At 43.4% G+C, this 16,539-nt stretch overlaps 1 protein-coding gene across 4 annotated transcripts in view; it reads right to left on the bottom strand.

Annotated features, from left to right (window-relative positions):
• The window catches only part of LOC137368970 (storkhead-box protein 2-like), a 385,342-nt gene that overhangs the window by 49,632 nt on the left and 319,171 nt on the right, over positions 1–16,539 (bottom strand). Inside the window, exon 1 of one of the 4 annotated variants that reach the window (XM_068029379.1) lies at positions 10,014–10,186. The exons of the other annotated variants lie outside the window; for them this stretch is intronic. Coding sequence (XP_067885480.1) covers positions 10,014–10,038 — 25 coding nt within the window. The 5' untranslated portion in view covers positions 10,039–10,186. Of the gene's footprint in view, positions 1–10,013; positions 10,187–16,539 lie in introns of those variants that run through there. 4 annotated transcript variants of the gene reach the window in all.

Here is a 16,539-nt window from a genome sequence, read left to right as displayed (position 1 = left end):
TGAAACTCCAAGTTTAATACATTGATCCTTTGGGAGGCTATGTATGCATATTCTTCACTTTTAAAGTGCTAGAAAGACATGAAGCTATAAACTAGCTTCACGGTATGTCATTAAATTATCAGATTTATGGAACTATACATGTCCATAAATATTTAAACTTTTGACCACAAGAGCAACAGTTTGAAGTTGCTGGAGAACAATTTCCACAGAGGTGTAATAGTTCTATGGGATCTTTATCAACCTAAATAATAAGGGAAGCAGACTGGTCTTTGGTTTAGCATCTCATCTGAACTCATAAATAAATGGGACACTCATCGATAAAGAGTTGAATTCAAGCTTTACAGTATAATTGACTAGGATCTACAGAATTTATTAAATGAAGGACACATCCATGCAATTTATGTGTATTGACACCAACACTGAAGGAATAATGGGGTAGAAATTATATCCTGCTGCACCTGCTTTTGAGAAGTAGAGCAGGAGCAAAAGGCACTAATTTCCCAACGCAGTCATCCACTCCCCAAGAGTGGCTGAAATACACCCGTGGCCATATTGGATCAGATGATATTTGTGTACTCTGAGCAGCCGCTTAAAACAAACATTAAGACCGTACAATAGGAGTAGGAGGACGCCATTCAACCCTTCCAGCCCGCTCCGCCATTCAATGAGATCATGGCTGATTTTCTACTTCAACACCATTTTCTTGCACTATCCCCATATCCCTTAATGCTTTTAATTCAGAGAAATCTATGGATTTCAGTCCTGAACATACTCAATGACAGCGCCTCCACAGCGCTCTGGGGCAGAGAATTCCAAAGAAGAGCTTTGGTCTTTTGTATACCGGCATGTACAGCCACTGGAGTCTCGTAGGCCCTTCTTAATATTTCTCTCCTGTATATCCGTGGCACACCTACTGTCCACTCCTTGCTTTCAGGTCTGTGAGGAGAACTCTATTTCCTCATCAGTACCTCATTCTTTAAATAGTAGCAATCAGGGACTCTCTCTGCTTCAATTTCAGACAGGGCAGCCTGTGCTAACTCTCTCAATACTGGGTCAGCTCGGTGAGCCTCAGTTAGGGAAGATCAATTTAACTCATTCTCTGGGTCTTCTAACTTTCCAAAGAAAGTCTTAGATAGACAGACCTCATGGTCATCTGCCTGCAGTGCTAATTCAGTCTCCTCTGGGGGAGCAGGTTTGATCATGGCCTGATTCATTACACATTCAGGGAAACTGCAGGGGACCGTCTCCTGCCACTGCCCTGTCTCTCTGACCTCCTGCGGTCTTTCTTTCACTACTGAGGAAGCTACCACCTTCATCCCTGCCAGATCATTACCCAGGAGCAGGTCAACCCTGTCCACAGGCAAACTGGGATAATCCCTACGGTCACAAAACTAGGTCACACTCCAAGTGCACCTGGTGTATAGGTACAGGCGTACGCTGCCCTCCAATACCATTCTGGAGTGTACTGCACTCTATGGGGAAAAGGTCAGGCCTTTTCCCAGTAACAGGAATCTAGTGGCCCGTGTCCCTGAGAATTACGATGGGCTTGCTTGCCCATATGGGTATGGGGTTACTCTCCCTTCAGGCACAAAACCCTGATAACCTTCAGGAATCTTATTAAATTTCCCTGCACTTGCAGCGGTAGACTTCCTGGGTCTCACTCTTACTGCAGTTAAAGCCACAGCTTGTTCTGCTGTGCTTTCCATCAGGTTCTCTTCTTCACTGAGCGGGTGTGCCCTGATTAATGCTACAGGTTTTCCCTTTAGTTTCCAGCAGTCAGCTTTTAAAAGCCCTGCTTTATTACAATGGAAGCACACAGGTCTCCGGGTCTCATTCTTGCTCACAGCACCTTCCTTTTTGGCTAGAGGAGGGTCCCTGTGTCTCCTGCTTTCCTTTCTCTCCCAGAACTGCTTGGGCTTCTAGCACCTTCCCACCCTCTGTCCTTTTTGGATTTGTGGGGGTGATTAGGAAAGGTTTTCCCCTGGAAAACGGACTTATAAATGAGAGCAAACTCATCGGCCAGGACTGCCGCTTGCTGGGCTTTATGAGCCTTTTGTTCCTCCACATGTGTCTTTATGGAGAGCGGGACAGAATTTTTAAATTTTCAAAGCTGAGCTGTACTTTAAAAGCCCTCAGCCACTGGTCAAAAGCCAGCTGCTTATTTCTCTCAAACTCCAGGTATGTTTGATTAGCTTGCTTCTTGAGGGTTCTAAAGTTTTGGTGATAGGCTTCCGGTATTGACTCATATGCCCCGAGGATAGAATGTTTTGCCAGTTGATAATTTGATGAACTCTCATTTGGCAACATGGAATAATCCTCATGGGCTTTTCCTACTAATTTACTCTGTATCAGCAGAGTCCAAGCCTCAGCTGGCCACTTTAACAGCCTTGCCGGTTTTTCAAATGACGCAAAAAATGCTTCCATGTCTCCCTCATTGAATTTTGGGATCAGTTGGGAAAGTTTTAACAATTCTGTACCCAGCCCTGAATTACGCTCCTCCATACTGGCCAGGCTTTCACCAGAGTTACCCTGTAAGCTGCTTTAGCTATCTCTCTTTGCATTCTTTCTGTAAGGTTCTTTCTCTCTCTCTCTCCTGTCTCTTTGTCTTCACATTGCTTCTGGAAGGCTCTTTCTCTCTCTCCTGTCTCTCTTTCTTTCTCTTTCCTCAAATTCAAGTTTCCTCTGTTCCAATTGTATTTTTGCTAGCAATACCCTGTCGGAGTCTACTTCTAACCCTGTTTCTGCTTCTTCAGATTCAAGGAAAAAATGGTTGGCCACTAGCCTTAGGAGTTCAGACTTCCTAGCCTTGTCACATTTCTTCACTCCAGCAACATCAATGTTGAAAATCAATGTTCATTTGACAAAATTAATATGCCTTATTCTTGGCAGGTGGGGGGTCTGCATGACACCAAGGAGTATGCACCAATTTATGGTGACTGACAGTTAACTGCCAAGCTTTGTTTGAGAGTCAAGCAGCCAGGTTTAAATTTCAAACAAAGCTTGGCAGTTAACTGTCAGTCATCATAAGCTGGTACATTCTCCACCTCCACCTCAATCAGAGTCCACTTGCCACCTAATCAGCACTCTCTTCTCATACAGTATAATTTTGTTGCTTTCCCTTACATTGGTATTCTTGCGAATTGTCCTGATGAGTGCAAGATAAAAAGCTTTGACAAAATGTTGCTGTTTTCAGCAATACTCAAGTTCTTACTACCAAATGACTATTTGAAAATAATACCCTTGGATATTCAGGTCCCAGCTTTAGTTTCCTTGTAGCCAAATCTCTGTAATGGCTATCAGGTCATATAAATGGATTTCTATTTAAGCTGACAATTCATCTGTTATATTGCGAATGCTGCGGGCATTCAAATACAGAACCCTTAATTCCGTTTTTTTTTGTGTTTTTGTAAACTCTTGGCACACTCTTAAGTTTGCAATCACTGTCCCTTCCTGCCATACTATGATCCTCATTACCTTTATTGCTACCTTGATCTATTGCCTTGTCATTTCCCTTTAATTTACTCAATCTTCCTCTACATGATCCCTTCCCCCCTCTATTTAGTTTAAAACCCTCTCTACTTCCCTAGTTATATGACTCACTAGAACACTGGTCCCAGCACGGTTCAGGTGATGTCCATCCCAACGGTACAGCCGCCACTTTCCCCAGTAGTGGTGCCAGTGCCCCACGAAGCAGAACCCACTTCTCCCACACCAGTCTTTGAGCCATGCATCATCTCACTAATCTTATTTACCCAATGCCAATTTGCACGTGGCTCAGGTAATAATCCAGAGATTATTTCCTTTGAGGGTCTGCTTTTTTAATTTAATGCTTAGCTGTTCATACTCCCTATGCAATACCTCTTTCCTAGTCGTATCTGTCGCTGGTACCCACATGGACCACGACAACTGGATCCTCACCCTCCCACTGCAAGTTTCTCCCCAACCCTGAGCAGATGTCCTGAACCCTGGCACCGGGCAGGCAACACAGCCTTTTGAATTCTCGTTCTCATCTGCAGAGAACAATGTCTATCCCCCTGACTATACTGTCCCCTACTACCACTACATTTCTTTTAACGCCCCCCATTTGAATGTTTTCCTGTACCATGGTGCCTTGGTCAGTCTGCTCATAAACACTACAGCCCTCGTTTGTCCATACAAGCTGCAAGAACCCCGAACCTGTTGCTCAGTTTGCAAGGGCTGCGGCTCCTCCACTCCCACTTCTTGATCCCCTTACCTATCTCACTCACAGTCACATCCTCCTGTCCCTGACCACTGACTAAATCAGACAACCCTATCCTAAGGGGTGTAACTGCATTCTGAAACCAAGTGCCCAAGTCACTTTCCCCCTCCCTGATGCATCACAATGCCTGCAGCTTGGCCTCCAGCTCATTAACTCTGTGCCGAATCTCCTCAAGCCGCAGACACTTACTACAGATGTGGTTGCCATGGATTGCAGTGGCATCCAGGAGCTCCTATATGCTGCAGCCGCGACACATCACCTGTCCTGCCATCTTTATTATTGTATGTATTTTTCTTAATTTATCATTCCCCTCTTCACCAGACCCCCGACTTCACACTCTGTGGACTCAAGCAGGATTCAGTGCAGACGAGCAGCACTCAGAGACCCTCTATTTATACTATCTAAAAAACAATGACGGGCTGGATTCTATTAGCTCGCCACCAATCCTGACATGCCTGCGCGGGCTGCATGGCAAAGGTCTGCCACCATCTTAAGCACGGTGACTCTGTCAAATAGCCGGGGTGGCCCGCCCCCTCATGGAAGGGGCATGCTGCCCGTCCCTGGCATTGGTGTCAGCTGCCTGTACGCAGGCACTGATGCCATTTCTAAAGGGCAGTCAGCCATGCTGGGATATTTAAATTTTTAAAGATATATCCCCCAAAATTACATAAAGTTCCAAAGTCCCTTTCTAAAACCCCAATAACAATTACATGAACAATTTGTCCTTACCCCCCCAAAACACTGAGCTTTACCATCTGATCTCCCCCCCACCCCCCAAACTGCACAAAGTTTAAAGTACAACCCTTTCCACCATCTCCTACACCCATGGCATTTATTTGACCATGCCTCCCCGCCCCCGCAATGATAAACATACGTCCTCCCCGCTCCCCACCAGTGTCATGCCTAGTTTCCCTGCACAGGAATCTGAAGGTGCATGAGTGCTGGTTGCTGTGCTAAAGATCACAGCGGGCCATCAAGATCGTGGGTGACTATATTTAAATTCATTAATTTTATTGATATAAATATTCAAATTGTGGTCCCGTCGCCCAGTAGCATGGGGGGGGGGGGGGGGGTGGCGCAGGGCTGCCACGGAGCCTCGTCGCCGCCGGGAGGATCAGCCCAGGCCGTACTGGCAACGAGGTTCCTGGTGGACCTCACCTGGAGCAATCTTCAGGGACCGCCCCCCCCACCACGGATCACGACGTGAGGGCTGCTTAAAATCCAGCCCATGAGTCAGCTCTGCTAGAGCTCTGAAACCAGTTTAAGTTAGCTCCCTAATTAATTTGCTACAGCTGCTCTCAGAGAGCTTGCATATCCCTATTTAAGACTGGAAGAAACTTAACTTGCCTCTTAACTTAAACAGTATTTTTTAGTTAATTGCTAAATGTAAACAAAAACTACACTTCAGAGAGAGACTAACCCTTAAGATCCCCTCACTCACCAAATCCCTGACTTCACACTCTGTGCACTCAAGCCCGTTGCATACATTAATGAGGGATATAGTGCCAGTTTCAGGACATCTCCATGAAAATGGTTAGCACTGAGCGCAGGATGTGCTGTGCCTGCCTCGTTCAGTTTTTTTTCTTATAGGTGTTTCAGCAGCCTAACCAGTCATTAAGGGGAATACTGAAAGCCACCACTAAAAAGATAAGTTTTCACTTTTAAGCTCGCCTTCAAGTGGAGCCAGTCTCCACAGCACTACTGCGGGCTGCTGCCATGTTAGCCCCTGTCCTATTCTCTTTTCCTAGCTCCTAAGACTCACTCCCAAATTGGTCATCCTCAAACTGGTGAGTTACCTCTGACCTTCCAATTGGCATCCTCTTAGCACTGCACTGGTCTCAGCCTAACTTTTGTGCTGCAAGTTAATTCTTTCTTTCTTCTGGAACATCATCCAAATTTGTCTGCCCAAGTGTGAAATGAGGGGTTTGAGCCCACACCTCCTGACTCGGAGGCAAAAATGTTACCAACTCAAAGTGCCACATTTAAACGGGGAAGATTTTGTGATATTATAGACCCTTGTGATTTTTTTTATTTCAAAATGAGTGGTGAGATAAGTTGAGCTTTTAGCTGGCCTTATTTACGGAGCAGCATTTTTTTCCCCAAAAAGGCCTTTCCGACATAAGGGGTCTCTGTGTGGAACTAGAGAAATAAAAAACAGTCTGAACTTTTTATCATGGAAGCTTACTCAGCACAAACTGCTCTTCAACCCCAGCATAGCAACGCACACAATGAACATGAAGGGCAAAGAATCCAACCAACATGAGCATTAATTATGTATAGAACTCTCCCAGTCCCTTGCCTAATGTCTTAGTGCCCAGAAACTAGCCCACTTAATCTGTTTCAATTCCTTGATCTACATTTCTTCCAGTACAAACATAGTCATGCTAAGAAATTGGGAAAGACATCCTCTGGAAACTTTGTGGAAACAAAATGTACAATGACCTTGCATCAAGTCCTGTTCAGCTATCACCCTGCACAAGTGGCTCCCAGTCTGGAAATTGCATCATTATAATTCCTATCCTTGTTTTCAAATCCTTCCATAGCCTCCCCCCATCCCTATCACTGCAAACCTTCTCCAGCCCTACAACACTCCAAGACCGCTGCATTCTTCCAATTCTGGGCTCCTGCACATCTTTCATTGCTTCACCATTGACGACTATCTCTTTCGCTGCATAAATCCTAAGCTCTGGAATTCCCTCCCTGTCTCCACCTCTCTACCAGTCTCTCCTTCTTTAAGACGCTCCTTAGAACTTACCTCTTTGATCAAGTTTTTGCTAATAACGCCAATGTCACGCAATGTCAAATTTTGTTTGATAATTCTATGAAGCGTCTTGGGATGTTTTACTACATTAAAGGTGCCACATATATGGAAGTTGTCCATGAAATTGAATGCGAAAATGCTTTTTGAGAATGCAATTCGAAGAAAAAAGCCCTTGAACTCCGACAATGTATGTGATGGTGGACAAACTGAACCAACTTACTGGTTAGGCAGCCATCGCATCCTCAGTGTTTTGCTGGCAGCAATGGTAACCAACAACAACTTGTAATTATACAGCACTTTTAACGTATAACCAATGGTGGAGCAATTAAAATTGGGAATGCTCATGAGGCTTGAATTCGAGAAATGCAGATATCTCAGAGCACTGTAGCGCTGGAACAGCCCTCTTTTTTTTTTATTCGTTCAGGGGATGTGGGCGTCGCTTGCAATGCTAGCATTTATTGCCCATCCCTAATTACCCTTGAGAAGGTGGTGAGCTGCCTTCTTGAACCGCTGCAGTCCTTGGAGAGTTGGTACACCAGCAGTGCTGTTAGGAAGGGAGTTCCAGGATTTTGACCCAGCAACAGTGAAGGAACAGGCTTGGGGGGGAACTTGCAGGTGGTGGTGTTCCCATGCATCTGCTGCCCTTGTCCTTCTAGGTGGTAGAGATCGCGGGTTTAAAAAGGTGCTATCGAAGGAGCCTTGGTGAGTTGCTGCAGTGCATTTTGCAAATGGTAGACACTGCTGTCACGGTGTGCCGGTGGTGCAGCGAGCGAATGTTGAAGGTGGTGGATGGTGTGCCAATCAAGTGGGCTGCTTTGTCCTGGATGTTGTCGAGCTTCTTGAGGGTTGTTAGAGCTGCATCCATCCAGGCAAGTGGAGAGTATTCCAACATACTCCTGACTTATGCCTTGTAGATAGTGGACAGGCTTTGGGGAGTCAGGAGGTGAGTTACTCGCCATAGAATTCCCAGCCTCTGACCTGCTCTTGTAGCCACGGTATTTATATGGCTGATCCAGTTCAATTTCTGGTCAATGGTAACCCCTGAATGTTGATAGTAGGGGATTCAGCGATGGTAATGCCATTAAATGTCAAGGTGAAATGGTTAGATTCTCTCTTGTTTGAGATGGCCCTCCCAACTATATACCATTGTGCCGCCACCTCTGCCGGTGGGACAGGACATACCCGGGGATGGTGATGGGGGTATCTGGACACTGCCTGTAAAGGTATGATTTGATGAGTATGACTATGTCAGGCCTTTGCTTGACTAGTCTGTGGGACAGCTCTCCCAACTTTGGCACAAGTACCCCGATGTTAGTAAGGAAGACTTTGCAGGGTCGACAGGGCTGGGTTTGCCATTTCCATGCTGGGTGGTCCATCCGGTTTCATTCCTTTTCTTAGGCTTTGTAGTGGTTTGATACAACTGAGTGGCTTGCTAGGTCATTCAAGAGTCAACCACCTTGCTGTGGGTCTGAAGTCACATGTAGGCCAGAACAGGTAAGGACAGCAGATTTCCTTCCCTAAAGGACATTAGTGAACCAGATGGGTTTTTACAACAATCGACAATCGTTCCATGGCCATGAGACTAGCTTTTTAATGCCAGATTTATTAATTGAATTCAAATTCCACCATCTGCCACGGTGGGATTCGAACCCATGTTTGAAGAGCATTGCCCTGGGACTCTGGGTTATTAGTCTAATGACATCACCACTACACCACCGCCTCCCCCAATTACAGAGACTGGAAGGGGCCAGGCCACGGAGGGATTTAAAAACAAGGATGAGAATTTTGAAATCGAGGTGTTGCTTAACCGGGAGGAAATGTGGGTCAGTGAGCATAAAAACAGATATATATTGTTAAAATATCACAGATGGACACTTGTATAATCCCAGTATGCCAGGGATTCTCAGAAGAGGTAAACAACAAAGGCCAGATTTACCGTCACCTATTGCCATCCATCCAAAACAAATTTTAGACTTACATGTTATATAAATGTATGACAGTTTCAAGTTGACGTAACCGCGAGCCAACTTCTGGAATTATCTTACCAGCAAAGTTCGCTTTAAATTTGTCTGATTTATTCATGTTTTCTTTGAATTCTATACAACAGGGATCCCTAGTCTCAAAGATTTTTACCACATCTTATGCCAAAGAAATTGTGTAATTGGTTGACCTGTGCCAAAACAAACTTACACCTAAAATTTTTTTTGCATACACTGCCACAGAGATGTACAAACTAGGCCCTTAAACCTTGGAAAAAAAGTCTGCAAGGCAGGCTACAATTAGGAGTGTTTGAGTAGCATGTACAGACCTGTTCTTTTTAATTACAGTATTTCTCCATTAGTATAAACTTGAAAAACACACTTTAAAAAAATCAATTCACAGAACAAATGCTGAGCCTTATAAATTATCAGAACTAAACACAAGATTGTTGTTTATGGTAACCTTAGTCTCAACAAATGTTGTCCTTGATAAATTGGATAGATCAGTAGCTGTTAAAGAATGTTGAATTCTGCAGCTGAGAAAATGAATTCCAGGTGCAGCAATGAAATAGTGCATTGAAATGAGGTGCACTGAACATATCTATTGAATGTACCAAAAACATTCTCACTAAATCACGGTGGGCTTTAACATATATTAAATTACGAAAGGTCCTTCGCTAGCCTGGATTGTTATTTAATTAATTTCCTTCCAGCAATTGGCCGCAAATTTTGTTTACAAATCTTCTGAAAGGCAAAAAGGGAACCCTGCGGTGAAAAAAAACAGAAAATGCTGGAACAGCGGCATCAGAACACGAAAAATAATATTTAAACATACATGCACACTCACGCAAAAAATTCTACATGCAACCTGGTTCTGTGGATCCAAAGCATGAATGTTTAGCTACTGCTTCTCTATCTGCTTCAATTTGCACACGTTTCTTTTAGGTTTTCAACCCCCACAGCCAGGAGCAGCTGTTAAACACATGACATCATCACTCAATTTTATCTGTTGTTACAGCTTTAAACACTTCACCTCTTCGGTCCTGGCCTTCCAGCATTTCCACTCTGTCTGAAATCCTCGTGCAGCTCTCAAGCACAGCCACATTTAGTAGTCAGTGCAGCGAGGAAACAAAATCCTTCATAGCTTTGCTTTCCACAGGCGGTTTAATCCCCAAAAGAGTCTGAGGCATTTCTTCAATGTACCGTTCTTGTGTATTCACTTTGTCTTCTTACCCAGCATGCCCAGGCCATATAAAGACAATAGAGGTGTGACCATTTGCATTGTAATCTTGTAGGCAAAGGTTTGAAAACTCCTTCCAATAATGGCCATTGACACGCTAGTGGGCGGCCTGCTGCACCTGTTGGCATGGCAACAAGGCTTGGCTGCTTTTTAACCGAGCCCCAGCACTTTTCTTCTGTCACACAGTTACAGGCAATTAAAAATTTAACACCTGAGTTTCGCATAAAGGCTGAAAAATAAACAGACAGGCTGAATAACCTGCTGCTGTCTATGCTAATATTTTCTTGACAGGCAAGCAGACTGGCTGTTAAGGTCTAGGAGTAGTTCATATTAATTATTAAAAAGACAGCACTTGAGCAAGGCCAATGGATCCTTAGAAAAATGTTATTTCCCTTGATCAACAAATAATGCATGAAAGCTGTGCATGTTTGAATTTTTCTAAAGGAATCTAAATGCATGCGATTAACAGGTGATTGTAATCAGTTTGGAGATCTATTGCTTAATCACTCTGCTTTTTGATTCCTTTTTTTAAATTCATGATGCTGTTATGTAAAGAAAGTAATGCTCACTTAGTTCTATCCTGTGGAGAGTACTTGCATTTGAATGTCAGTATTCTTGTCTCTAAGTCAGAAGATCATGGGTTCAAGTCTTACTCAAGAGACTTGAGCACAGGTTAATCAAGGACAGCCAGCATGGGTTTGTAAGGGAAGATCATGTCTGACAAACGTGATCGAATTTTTTTAAAGTAACAAGGAAGACAGATGAGGGTAGTGCAGTTGATATGATCTGCATGGATTTTAGCAAGGCTTTTGACAAGGTTCCACATGGCAGACTGGTTAAAAAAATAAAATCCCATGGGTTCCAGAGAAATGCATTAAGGTGGATACAAAATTGGCTCAGTGGCAGGAAACAAAGGGTAATTGTTGACAGATGTTTTAGTGACTGGAGGGCTGTTTCCAGTTGCGTCCTGCAGGGCTCAATACTGGGTCCCCTGTTTTTGTGGTATCTATTAACGATTTGGGCATAAATGTAGGGGGCATGATCCAGAAGTTTGCACAAAGATTGGTCGTGTGGTAAATAGGGAGGAGGATAGCTACAGGAAGATATTGATGGTCTTGTCAGATGGGCAGAAAAGTGGCAAATGGAATTCAACCCAAGGAGGGTGGTGGCATAGTGGTAATTTCACTGGACGAGTAATCCAGAGCCCAAGCTCTGGGGGCATGGGTTTCAATCCCACCATGGCAGATGGTGAAATTTGAATTCAATTAGTGAAAAAAATCTGGAATTAAAAGCTGGCCTATAAACCATGAATCCATTGTCGATTGTTGTAAAACCCCATCTGGTTCACTAATGTGCCTCAGGGAAGGAAATCTGCTGTCCTTACTTGGTCTGACCTACATGTGACTCCAGAACCACAGCAGTGTGGTTGACTCTTAAATGCCCTCTGATATGGCCTAGCAAGCCACTCAGATCAAGGGCAATTAGGGATGGGTAATAAAAGCTGGCCTAGTCAGCGACGCCCACATTCCACAAACTAATAAAAAAAAAGTGAGGTGATGCATTAGGGGAGGTCAAACAAAGTTGAGGAATACACAATTAATGGGAAAATACTGAGACTTACTGAGGGATTTGGAGTGACTGTCCACAGATCCCTGAAGGTAGCAGGACAGGTCGATAAGGTGGTTAAGGAGGCATAAGGAATCCTTTCCTTTATTAGCTGAGGTATAGAATATAAGAGCAGGGAGGTTTAGCTGGAACTGTATAAATCATTGGTTAGGCCACAACTTGAGTATTGTGTGCAGTTCTGGTCACCTCATTACAGAAAGGATGTAATTGCACGAGAGAGGGTACAGAGGAGATTTACGAGGATGTTGCCAGGATTGGAAAAATGTAGCTTTGAGGAAAGATTGGATAGGCTGGGGTTGTTTTACTTGGAACAGCGAAGGCTGAGGGGAGATCTGATTGAAATGTACAAAATTTTGAGGGGCCTGAATAGAGTGGAGGTGAAGGGCCTATTTACCTCAGCAGAGAGGCCAGTGACTAGGGGGTATAGATTTAAAGTGATCAGTAGAAAGATTAGAGGGGAGATGAGGAAAATGTTTTTCACCCAGATGATGGTGGGGGTCTGGAACTCACTACCTGAAAGGGTAGTTGAGGCAGAAACCCTCAACTCATTCAAAAGGAGTCTGGATATGCACCTCAAATGCAATAATCTGCAGGACTACGAACCAAATGCTGGAAGGTGGGATTAGAATGGGTGGATCGTTTTTCAGCCAAGACAGACACGATGGGCCAGTGGCCTCTTTCTGTGCCATAAACTTCCTATGATTCTATAAAACCGAAGCTGACATACCAATGCTCCATTGAGAGAGGTTCCGTCTTTCAGATGAGACATTAAACTGAGGTCTCCATCTAAACTCTTGGGTACACATAAAAGACCCCATGGCATTATTCAAACAGAGCAGGGATGTTCTCCCGAGTGTCCTGGCCAATATTTATCTTTCAACCAATGTTACCGAAACAGATTATCTGGCCATTGTCTCAGTGCTGCTTGTGGGACCTTGCTACATGCAAACTAGCTGCCACATTTCCTACCTTACAACAGTGGCTAGACTTCAAAAGCAATTGGCTGTAAAGTGCTTTGGGATATCCTGAGGTTGTGAAAGGTGCTATGTAAATGCAAGTCTTTTTCCTTTTATAAGCTAATTTGTAAACCTATGTTTTCATGGGCCAATTATGCCATTGGTTTCTTGTAAGTTTGGTTACTTACACTCAAGAATGCTGCTGATTGAGGAAGGATTACATATTGGAGAGTAAAGTTTCTGATAAACTAAACTTTTATTATCCTGTGCGTTATTTTTAGCCAGGCATGAAACCATTTAAAATAACTCAGTTTAACATCTCATCTGAAGAACAGCACCATCAACAATGTAAGGCCAACAAGAGGCATGCCATATTAGATTTAGTAATGAGTAATGAGCCAGCCGAACAATGCGTGAACATTTATCTTATAGCGATCATAATATGACTGAGTTCAATGTGTTGTTTGGAAGGGAGACACGCAAAACAGCAACTAAGTTTCTAGATTTACGAAAGGCTGACATCAATTGGATCAGACCACTGTCCACAGTAAACTGGGCAAATCTGTTAATGCTGAAATGGTACCGTGGGATCTTACACGTCCACCCGAAAGAGCAGATGGGGCCACAGTTTAACATCTCATTGAAAAAATGGCACCTCCAACAGTGCAGCACTCCCTCAGTAGTACACACACAAGAACACAAGAAATAGGAGCAGACAGGAGTAGACCATATGGCCCATCGAGTCTGCTCCGCCATTCAAAACGATCATGGCTGATCTTAGGATTCAACTCCATTTTCCCACCCGCTCGCCATATCCCTTGGTTCCCTGAAAGACCTAAAATTTGTCTATCCCAGCCTTAAATGTATTCAACGATGGAGCATTCACAACCATCTGGGGTAGAGAATTCCAAAGATTAACAACCTTTGAGTGAAGTAATTTCTCCTCATCTCAGTGCTAAATGATTGGCCTCTTATCCTGAGACAGTGCCCATGTGTTTTAGATTCCCCAGTCAGCAAAAATAATCTCTCAGTATCCACTCTATTCAGTCCCCTTCAAATCTTATATGTTTCAATGAGATCACCTCTCATTTTTTGAAACTCCAGAGAATACTAGAGTATCAACTTTGATTTTTGTGCGCAAGACCTGGAACGGGACTTGAACTCACAACTTTCTGTATCAGAGATAAGAATGTTATCAACTGAGCTGCAGGAAGAAGTCATTAGAGTAATAGAGTTATACAGCACAGAAACAGGCCCTTCAGCCCATCGTGTCTGTGCCGGCCATGACATCAGCCATCCCAAGGAAACTAATATTGAATAAGGGCCAAGGACTCAGCAAAATTAACATAGGAAAAATGAAGAAAAAAAACACTAAAAAGTGACAAACCCCAGGCCCAAAACATTTACATCATAGGGTTTTAAAGGAAGCAGGTTAGAACATTGCAGATGCCCTAACTATAAGCTTTCTAAGTTCTCTCGATTCAGGAATTGTTCCTTTAGATTGGAAAATTACACATCACTCTGCTATTAAAGGAAGGTGAAAGTGGGAAACCAGGGACTTATAGACCAGTTAGCCTAAAATCTGTAAACAGGAAATTATGAGAATCTACAATTAAGGGTAGGGTGGCTGAACACCTTGAAATTTTCAGCTGATTGAAGAGAACTGGCATGTAAAGGGTAGATCATACTTGACGAATCCAATTAAAAGTTTTGAACAGGTGACTTAGGTAGTTGACAGGGGAATGTCTATGGATCTTATTTATATGGACTTCCAGCAGACATTTGATAAAGTCCCTCATAAGAGACTGTTAGCTAAAGTTGAAGTTCCTCGACTTGAAGGCAAATTATTGACCTAATAAAGAAATTGGCTGAATGGCAGGAGACAGAGTGTAGGGATAATGGGCAGGTACTCTAAATGGCAAAATGTAACTAGTGGTGTCCCACAAGGATCTGTGATGGGGGCTTCAACTATTCACCATATTTATTAATGACTTAGATCATAGGATAGAAAGTCACATATCCAAATTTGCTGATGACACACAAGTTCGGCGGCATTCTAAGCTGCATAGATGGAAGCATAACATTACAAAGAAATATTGATCAATTAAATGAACAGGCAAAACTGTGGAAAATAAATTTCAATCTAGACAAATGTGAGATCATCCACTTTGGACATATAAAAGGATAGAACAGAGTACTTTCTGAATGGTGAAAAGCTAGAGACAGTGGAGGTCCAAAGAGACTTGGGGGTCCAGGCACATAAATCATGAGGACAACATGAACAGGTACAGAAAAAAAATCAAAGAGGCTAACAAAATGCTGGCCCTTTATATCCAGAGGACTAGAATACAAGGGAATAGAAGTCAATGCTTCAGAGATGGAAAGCCCTGCTTAGACTGCACATGGAGTACTGCGAGCAGCCCTGGGCATCACATCTTTGGAAGGCTATATTGACCTTGGAGGAGTGCAGCGTAGATATACCAGAACGATACTGGGACTCCAAGGGCTAAATTAGGAGGAGATATTCCACAAACTAGGGTTGCATTCCCTACATTTTAGAAGGTTAAGTGCTGATTTGTTTGAGGTTTTCAAGATATTAAGGGGAACATTTAGGGTAGATGCAGAAAAACTATTTCTGCTGGTTTAGAAGTCTAGGACTAGGGGGCATAGTCTAAACATTAGAGTCAGACCTTTCAGACCTTCACTCTCACTGGGTTAAAATCCTGGAACTCCGTTCCTAACAAGCACTGTGGGTGTACCTACTCCATGAACTGCAGCGGTTCGAGAAGGCAGCTCACCACCACCTTCTCAAGGGCAATTAGGGATGGGCAATAAAGGCTGACCTAACCAGCGATGCTCACATCCCAGGAACAAATAGGAACTCTCTTCTGCAAATGGCAATTGCTAGATTAATTGTTAATTTTAAAATTGAGATTGATTGATTTTTGTTCACCAAAAGTATTATTGGATATAGGACAAAGGTGGGTATATGGAGTTAGGTCACAGATCAGCCATGATCTTAGTGAATGGCGGTGGAATGAATTCAAGGAGCTATATGGCCTACCCTTGTTCCTATTTTCCCTCACTATTGTCATAGGGTGTCAAGATAGATTATGAGCTGATGTCCTAGCATGCATTGAAACCTTAACCAAATTACTGTTTGCATGCCACTAATATAACACACAGGCTGTCAGTTGAAGGTCAATCAGCACAAAATTTTGATTGGTACTACCCATTATTTTGACGCTACAGATGATGTGAGAGAATTAAAATGGCCCCTGGTGCATGTGCACACACTTTTGGGGCGAGTTGCACTGGATGCCATATTGATGAAGGTGTTAGTGCGTGTGTAATGAATGGCCACCAGAAGTATGCAGAGCAAGCAGATCATGGCGTTAATTAGTGTACAATGTTGATTTAACAGTGTTGCCATTTTGGAGCCAAACACTCCAGCTAACAACTTCTCTTAACCTCGCACAGCTGAACATGCATTCAGCTGCAGGAAAGACTCCTCCTCCCAATGCCATTTAAATGGATTATCAACTGCTTACAGGTTAGGTGCTGGTTGATTTCTTCTGGCTGTTGCTCCAATTCCACAAGTGTTTGGTGCTTTCTGTAGTTTTTAAAATTGCCAAAGTCTACAGAGAGTGGTGTGGTTAGTGCTGAAGGAATTTTCGAAGACTTCAAGGTTTCTGCACAAACCAGTTGTTCCCAGACATGAGTGCACTAGTAGGCAT

The sequence above is a fragment of the Heterodontus francisci genome, chromosome 4 (assembly GCF_036365525.1).
Source record: "Heterodontus francisci isolate sHetFra1 chromosome 4, sHetFra1.hap1, whole genome shotgun sequence".
Lineage (NCBI taxonomy): Eukaryota > Metazoa > Chordata > Chondrichthyes > Heterodontiformes > Heterodontidae > Heterodontus > Heterodontus francisci.
Note: the sequence above shows the minus strand (reverse complement) of the source record. Positions and strands in the feature narration are given on the sequence as shown.